Consider the following 9,110-nt stretch of genomic DNA (forward strand, 5'->3'; position numbering starts at 1 on the left):
ATCCTAATTGTCATAAAAGAAATTGTAGAGCAAAAAAATAAGCTCATAAATTGTACTTTCGCACGGTAGACCTCGCTTTAGCTTGATTGACGCACAACTTCCTCAGCAAACTGAAGCTTGTCTTACCTTTATAACCTACAAAGAGAGTTGAGCAGATAATGTCACCCACGTCAACAGCCTAACAATACATCACAGGTCCTAACCATAGTGGTTCGTATTCGCATTATGGAACAGAGTTATAACGGAATATAACGGAATTTAAGGACCGAATGCAACAAGAAACCCCAATTTTACCAACTCGAACGTTAGTAAGTATGATGTATCGGTCTGGGTATATTCGGATCCTTTTTCCAATCATTTTTCCCCACAGTTTGAATAATTGTCATCAATACGACATTGTGCTGTCCACAGACATAGGGGGCCATCAAGTAGCAATTATTGGTAATGGTCTATTGTTTAATTCCTTTACATCTCTGTCCAAAAGGAAGTGACAAGCATTCTGGGAAGAAAGAGGGCAGTCTCCTCCATGTCTGCACAGAAAGAGGACCTGTGCTTTCTAGTCCATCCCTTTGTTGGAGTACAGCCGGTAAGCTGCTGGATATGTTGTATATCAGCAGCCATAAGAGAACTGTTAGGACAGTTCTGACCCTGTTACATGGAGTTGTAATGTATCGCTGCGTAATTGTGTAGCTCGGCCTAAACACATATTCAGCCATTACAGTTCTATTCTGTGTTTGTATTGCCATATACTGTTCATATTGTATTAGAAGCTGTTATCTTTCACGTTTCTCTACTGTCCTGTTTCTCTACTTAGAACATGTTAGCCACCTGTATGTTATTCATTAGTGTTGAGTGAAGCAAAGCATTCGAAATGGAATTCGGTCCGAAGTTTAGGAAAACTTTGATTCAAAAGGAATCCAATTTTTCTCACACTTCATAGTGTAATGAATCAAGTTTTTCTAAAATGGCGGCAGCACGTGTTACAAAAGGAAACTAAGTATAGAGGAGACAAACCCAGGAATGCAAGATCACCCATAATGCTGTGCAGCCAGCCAATCCGCAGATAGTCATCCCCTGTGATGTCACATCCCTATAAAACCCTCATCCTGTGCAGTCTCTGCCATTGTCCTGTGAGCTGAGCGTAGTGAGAGACTTGGCAAGCGCTCATGCGCTAGGGACAGTGTTGCTGAAAACGATTAATAGAAGAATATTGGAGAGGGAAAGAGCAGGAAGAGTGCAGGGAGACTGTAGGGAGACTATAGGGAGAGTGCAGGGAGACTGCGGGGAGACTACAGGGAGAGTGCAGGGAGACTGCGGGGAGACTACAGGGAGAGTGCAGGGAGACTGTAGGGAGACTACAGGGAGAGTGCAGGGAGACTGTAGGGAGACTACAGGGAGAGTGCAGGGAGACTGCAAGGAGACTACAGGGAGACTGCGGGGAAACTACAGGGAGACTACAGGGAGAGTGCAGGGAGACTGTAGGGAGACTACAGGGAGAGTGCAGGGAGACTGCAAGGAGACTACAGGGAGACTGCGGGGAAACTACAGGGAGACTACAGGGAGAGTGCAGGGAGACTGCGGGGAGACTACAGGGAGACTACAGGGAGAGTGCAGGGAGACTTATTCTGCATTTTATTTATTTATAACTACATTTAATTATTCCTACATCAGCCTTAAACGAAGATATTATTATTCCAGTTCAAGCGTGCCAACCAATACCACCCAGTCTGCACACCTTAGAGGGGCCAGGTCTTAATGATGACCATCCTCATCTTATGCTGGCTTTACTTCTTCCAATTCGTCCTTTAAAGTCTACGTGTTCTAGAAAAGTCAGCAAGATGCAAGGAGAGGAGGAGCTGGATGTTCCTGATGACATATTCTCATTAATATTAGATGATGTGGAAAAGGAAGCAAAGCAGATGGCAGAAGAACGGCTCCCACCTGTAGGGCAGGAGAGCGCTGGGATTGGAGAAGTAGGTACAGACCCTGATTAAAGGTGCCGCATGGCCATTAACAATGCAGACTGTCTATACAGTGGGGTCTTCATTATTACATGAAAGGCAGCCGCAGGTTATTTGGCCTCATGATTCTTCACCGCAACTCGCCAACTGCACAGCCACTCTGTGTGGCCATAGCCTAAGACAGAGCTGCCTGGGTATACCTGGTTTATAGCGATTCAATATGAATTAATGCAGAAGAATCTAATTTCTTTGTGAAGTTGCCAAATGGAATTTTTCAAAACTTTGCTCATCTCTATTATTCATAATTGCACTTTATGTAATGCTGTAGTCTAATGGTGTCTATATTCTTATTTATTCATCAGTTTTACCAGTCTCTTTTATTGGCTAGTAGGAAGGTGTTTACCTGCCTGTCATGCTCCGCATAAACCCCGGGGGTATGTGAAGTGGGGGCAGGATAGTCCCCTATTAAACAAGGGGATATGCTACGATTTTTATGACCGCATAAAAGATGCAAACATTGGCAAAATGTGATTTGATTTTGGGCCAAGTTTACATGAAATAGTAATCAGGAACAACCTTCGTACAAACGAACATTTAGCAAGTCAATGCCCCATGTAAACGGACCTTTAGGAACGGTGGATTACCTTCCCTATTACATGTACTTGGTGCTAGCATTGCTCCTGGTGGGTCAAGATCATAAGAACTTAGGAGAAACACAATCTTATCTTTAATAAGTAAGCAGCTTTACATGATGTGTATTGTGTAGTTTTCTGGTGACAACAAATTCAGTCAGAGCCATAGAGAAGTAAACTTTAGTCAATGGCCAACCATGCAACCTTTGGAAAGGCAGAGCATAGCCACAAGAGACACTGAAAAGACACTCAATATATGTACTGTACTATATACAGTGGATATAAAAAGTCTACACACCCCTGTTAAAATGTCAGGTTTCTGTAATGTAAAAAAATGAGACAAAGATAAATAATTTCAGAACTTTTTCCACCTTTAATGTGACCTATAAACTGTACAACTCAATTGAAAAACAAACTGAAATCTTTTAGGTAGAGGGAAGAAAAAATTATAATAATATGGTTGCATAAGTGTGCACACCCTTAAACTAATACTTTGTTGAAGCACCTTTTGTTTTTATTACAGCACTCAGTCTTTTTGGGTATGAGTCTATTAGCATGGCACATTTTAACTTGCCAAGATTTGCCCACTCTTTGTAAAAACACTCCAAATCTGTCAGATTGCGAGGGCATCTCCTGTGCACAGCCCTCTTCAGATCACCCCACAGATTTTCAATCAGATTCAGGTCTGGGCTCTGGCTGGGCCATTCCAAAACTTGAATCTTCTTCTGTTGAAGCCATTCCTATGTTGATTTGGATGTATGCTTTGGGTCGCTGTCATGCTGAAAGCCTGAAGGTTTTGTGCCAATATTGACTGGTATTCAGACCATAACACCTTTTCCCACATGCTTTTGGGAGACTTCAGATGTGTTTTTCCACATCTTTCTACGTAAGAAAAGGCTTTCGTCTTGCCATCCTATCCCATAGCCCAGACATATGAAGAATACGGGAGATTGTTGTCACATGTACCACACAGCCAGGACTTGCTAGATATTCCTACAGCTCCTTTAATGTTGCTGTAGGCCTCTTGGTAGCCTCCCAGACCAGTTTTCTTCTAGTTTTTTCATCAATTTTGGAGGGACGTCCAGTTCTTGGTAATGTCACTGTTGTGCCATATTTTCTCCACTTGATGATGACTGTCTTCACTGTGTTCCATGGTAGATCTAATGCCTTGGAAATTATTTTGTACCCTTTTCCTGACTGATACCTTTTAACAATGAGAACCCTCTGATGCTTTGGAAGCTCTCTGTGGACCATGGTTTTTGCTGTGGGATGCGACTAAGAAAATTTCAGGAAAGACCAACTTGAGCAGCTGAATTTTTTTTGGGGTTAATCAGAGGCACTTTAAATGATGGCAGCTGTATGCTGACTCCTATTTAACAGGATTTTAAATGTGATTGCTTAATTCTGAACACAGCTACATCCCCAGTTATAAGAGGGTGTGCACACTTATGCAACCACATTATTTAAGTTTATTTTTCTTCCCCCCACCTAAAAGATTTCAGTTTATTTTTCAATTGAGTGGTACAGTTTATAGGTCACATTAAAGGTGGAAAAAGTTCTGACATTTTAAGAGGGGTATGTAAACTTTTTATATCCACTGTATAACATTCATCGACTGTGCTGGTTGAATCATCTTAATGTTTGTCTCACCATAATTTTTTCATACAGGATATGCTGTTAAATAGAACTTGAAAGCATCAATATTTCTGTTACTATTGAGCAGCATTTACATCACTGGTCCCACCTCAAAACTACTACAGAAATAATATCTATGATGTTCTTTGAATCTCTATGTCATGTCTTGTCCCACTAGATCCTACATTGGCCATAACGCAGTGTTGCCCATCTTACAGAAACCAATTTGCCACACTACGTATGACCTGATATCTTGGACCCTGTTGTATTGTCTCACAAGCTTTACAGTAAGAATATTGCCATCCCTTCCAAGGGCTCACCCTATGTCGGGATCTCCAGTTGAAATACTTTCTATATTTCTCATCATCCTTTTCTAATTCAAGAAGATAGGCAGCTAGTTCCTTTGCAGTTGGAAAGTCATCAGAATGTGTGAAGGCATCTCCAGGTATATACTGTTCATAGTTTTCACGAGAGGCACCCAGTACAACTGGAACTGTCCATGAACCCAGAGCGTTAACCCCTAGTTTTTCTGTGATATAATCTGGATTGACAGAATTCTCGAATGCCAAGTAGAATTTGTACTGAGAAATCGTTGAATGAAACTCCTCTCTGCTCAGTTTCATATGTCTGGCCCCATAAATATCAACAGATATGTGCTTTTTCAGCTCTTCATAATAAGCGATACGACGTATACCAGGGTACCATTTGCTCACCACCCAAGATACCAACTTAGACTTTGCTGGAATAATGAAGTTTTGACGTTCCTCTAATGATTCAATATGGCCATATGGATTATAAATATCTGAATCGTGACCGAACGTCATTGTCAAGTTGAACAAATTATCCAGCATGTCCAGGTTTGAGATAATTAGTGGTGGCTCCAAGTTGAGCCATATCCAACGTTGATAAGGACTTCTTGGCTGTTGAGGCAATGAATTTCTATTGCCCATAACATCTGCATGGTGGATGATGACTGCATCAGCCGCACTATACAAACCTCTATCTGCAGACAGCTTACACCCCTTAATTCTATACTCTGTCTCACACTTATCTAATGGAAAGCTGTCCACCCATGGCCAGTTCCAAACCAGGAGAAGAGTTTCTTTTGGTGGAGAAATGATTGGTGGGCTGGTTGTTGTGACATTTTGGACCTCTTTATGTAGCATCATTGTTGTATCTGGACATCTTTGACATTTGAAATAATGGTCAATGTGTGGAATATGATGAATAAGAAGACAGATATGAAGATCGGATATTGATTGTCCATTGCAGATACACTTTTTTCCTGTAATGAGAAATTAGAAGCGACATTGTTAGATTTCAATCATGTTTCATGCAAACTGACATATAAAATAAAATAAAATTAACAAAATTAGTTAAATAGCATGTCCAGCTGTGCAACTAGAATCTAAATATTAATGGATAGAACATTGGGTTTATGTACTGAGGTAGCAGAGTTAACAGTCACACTTGGTGAGTTATCACAGCTAGTTAATGCATTATGACTGTGACTGTTAACTTTGCTGCATCTATATGAGTATTTAGACCCATAGTTCAATACTTTTATGCCAATGAGGATAATATGTTAGAGGAGCATTAAATCTTGAAATTTATGGTATATCCACAGATACGAGTACATGCAATTTCCATGTGAGGAAACCCTAGCTATCTTGGAGACAGGCAAAGTTTTTTATCCATACAAATGTTGCATATTTGCCAGGTAGTGTATGTTTTTCACTGGATATCACTGTATGAAATACGGGGTCTTGCTTCTGCTTAGGTGTCTTACTCTCTTAGACTTCAAGCACCCATCTTCCAACCCGTCTGGGTCCACTCTGTAGCTTCATCTCACTAGATGTCTAGCAGCTCGGATGGCTCTCCACTCGGTTTCTGTCCCAGACTCTACCTAGAGTCCTCCAGAATTCACCTCTCGGAGGCTGCCAGACTCAAGGTCGCTGGTGTGGCTCTGTTTTCATAGTCTGTTCCCATTTGGCTGTAGCTATGTCTCTGGCTAACGGCCATAGCTAAATAGAATGTCTCCTTTTTTCTGGCTTTCTCAGTTTCTCTAAGGTGTCAAAACCCAAACTTTTTATTTGCAAAGGCCCTTTGCATAGTTGCTGGGGTACATGTTATGACTCCCAAATATCTCAGTCACTGCAGGATTCTAGAATAGTACCCTCCACCAACTTTACCCTTCTGGGATGGAAAATGTGAGCAGTGCTCCCGGTGTCATCCCTTTACTAAAGGCGGAAGGCCAACCCCCAGGGCACAAAGGCCACTGTAGTCTGTAACCATGGCATAATATAGGTCTGAATAGGGTCCATAGGCGCAAACCAGTAGACTTGTAATCAATGATAAAATACTCAACTGGCTTTTAGCTGTCAGACAGCACCTCCCACATATTGTGGAACCACTGGAAGAATTTATCAGTATATTCACTTTGGCCTATTATTGAATTCAGATTTTCATTATCAACATGTTTTTACATGTAGTTTTTTTTGTATTTTATGTGACTATTCATATACAAGAAAGTCTGAAATATGGCCACTAGAGTAACCCCAATAGGCTGACATTCCCGGTTTTCTTCAGAATTCTTTTCAGCTTTACTGTGTAGACTGGGGCATTGTCAGCAGTGCCATCTCATTATCTGTATGGGTAGTAGATTCAATCAGATTACAGCTTTATTGTGATGCTGGAGTCCTAGATAAGTCATTACGGCAATACTATACACACAGTAAGCCTCTGTGTGCAATTCCACTGCCACTCGCTCTTTTATGTATGTCCAGGAGACTGTATTAGATGATGGACACTTTACTGACTTTTCATTGCACCTGGCATAACGTGCACACATCCTGTTGTACTATCTACTGTATACTGAAAACTAGTTTTGAGCGAATTGAAGTCCATGTACTTCGATCCGAATTTCAGGGAAAATTCGATTAGCGGATAAGCTAAATTTCCTCTTGCTTCGTGGTAGCGAATTGATTTTCCCTTAAATAGTGTAAAAAAGAAAAAAAAGAAATCATACTTACCTCATCCATTTGCTCATAAAGGGCTAGCCGCCATCTTGATTGAAGATCTCGCATGAAATCCCGTGCACAGTGACGTATGAGTTCACCACGCTGGCCGACTTGATGACGTCATCACAGGCCGCATGAGATTTCACACTTTATCTTCAATCAAGATGGTGGGGCTGGCCCATAGCGAGCAAATGAATGAGGTAAGTGTGATTTAATTTATATATATTTTTTATTTTACACTATTACTGTCAGATGCCGGGTTCAGCTTTGAAAGCAGCATCTGAGGGGTACAATGATGGGGAGTGGCAAAATTGCTACTCCCTGTCATTGCACCCACTACTTACAAAGAAATGTGCTTCCTGACAAAATAATTAGTCACAAAGCAAATTTTTTGGACATTTTTAAAATTTGGCGAAGCAACCGAATTAAATTTTTTAATACTTCGCTCATCTCCACTGAAAATGTAAAAAGAAAATGTGTAAATGGTTACCGTTAAGGGAAGTTTTCAAAAATAAATGATACTGTATAACATTTTTGGTTGAACTTCAGCGAGGGAGCACAGTGGAGCATCGCAGGCCAGGAAAACAAGGACCGGGGAGCCAGGTAAGTGAGAAGCAGGTAAGTAAGCTTCTCTTTACAGGTCCAGCCAAGTGTGTGTAGGGGGGGGGGGGGAGCGTCAGACAGCCCCATTAAATACAGGATACATTCCCTTTAAATCCTAAGCCTATAGAAGAAAGGGAAAGGAAATGTAAAAATATAGGATGTAACTGTATGCATTTTTTATAGCGAAAATATTATGTCAAGAAAAAAGTGACTCATAAAAAGATTCAAAGATCACATCAAACAAGTTCTATAAAGAGGCATAAAAAGCAGTTAAATGTATAACTATGAAGATAAGAAATGGCGTGAGAGCAATGGATCGCGAAGTCCTCGATTCATCAGCGGGATTTCTTTCCATTATAGACTGGTGAGTGAGCCATATAGAAGAAAGCATGACAACTGTGCAAAAATCCCATAAATAATGAAAAGCGAGTGATAGAACTGCTATGCAAAGTGATATATCCCCTATATGGTATAAATGAGTTCTCCAAGCCTTGAAGGGGTATTCAGTTAGACAAAGTCATTCCCTATCCAATGGATAAGGGTTAACTCTTAGGCTGATGAGAATATGACTGTTGGGACCCTCACCAACCATGGGAACTCCCAAAATAAATGGTAGACAGGTTGAGCACTGACGCTACAGTCATCTCTATGGGTCTGCTGGAAATAACCAAACGTTGTACTCTACTATCTCCCACAGTCCCAAAGAATCCAAAGGAAGTGTCAGTGTGCACGCTCAACCTGCCACTTTATTAATTTTGGGGTACAGGGCCGCATTCCAACTGCGGGGACCACCTCTGATCTAAAAGTTAACCCCTATCCTGTGGATCAGAGGTAACGTCCCCTAACCAGAATACTTCTTTAATGGAACAGATTTGTAGGAAGAATTGGTGATTTGTATAAGTTTGTTCAAATAGCTATCCTCTATAAAAAAAGAGGGTGTCCCAAGCTTAGGACCCCACTTTGTCATGTCCATTAGTGATGAGCGAACAATTCTAAATGAATCAAATTCATTATAAATTAAAATAAATAAATAAATGATTCTAGCAAAACGAAAATATTTGCAATTCATTTTGGGTGAATTTCTCAGAATGGCCGGAGAGGGCACCATTTTACAGTCAGAAGACTGTAGGCATCTGCCACCAAAAATGGAAAATTTTTGCACCATTTTAAGAAAAAAATATAAAATCTGACAATGCAGTGTGTTGTTACTGGCTGTTTGTTCCCACCGGCTATCCTCCATTTACCCATAGCCCTATATG

General features: G+C 40.8%; 1 protein-coding gene across 1 annotated transcript; it reads right to left on the reverse strand.

Annotated features, from left to right (window-relative positions):
- Nucleotides 1–4,440: 4,440 nt before the first annotated feature.
- On the reverse strand, nt 4,441–5,397 carry LOC120978153 (3-galactosyl-N-acetylglucosaminide 4-alpha-L-fucosyltransferase FUT3-like). Its single transcript, XM_040406380.1, has one exon. It carries the CDS (start codon nt 5,395–5,397, stop codon nt 4,441–4,443), a length of 957 nt encoding a protein of 318 aa, XP_040262314.1.
- Between the last annotated feature and the right edge of the window lie 3,713 nt (nt 5,398–9,110).

This window comes from Bufo bufo, chromosome 8, assembly GCF_905171765.1.
Source record: "Bufo bufo chromosome 8, aBufBuf1.1, whole genome shotgun sequence".
Classification (NCBI taxonomy): Eukaryota; Metazoa; Chordata; class Amphibia; order Anura; family Bufonidae; genus Bufo; species Bufo bufo.

Bases quoted from the DNA above. Each gene is read 5' to 3' on its own strand.
- LOC120978153 (XM_040406380.1), bottom strand. From the start codon at position 5,397: ATGATGCTACATAAAGAGGTCCAAAATGTCACAACAACCAGCCCACCA.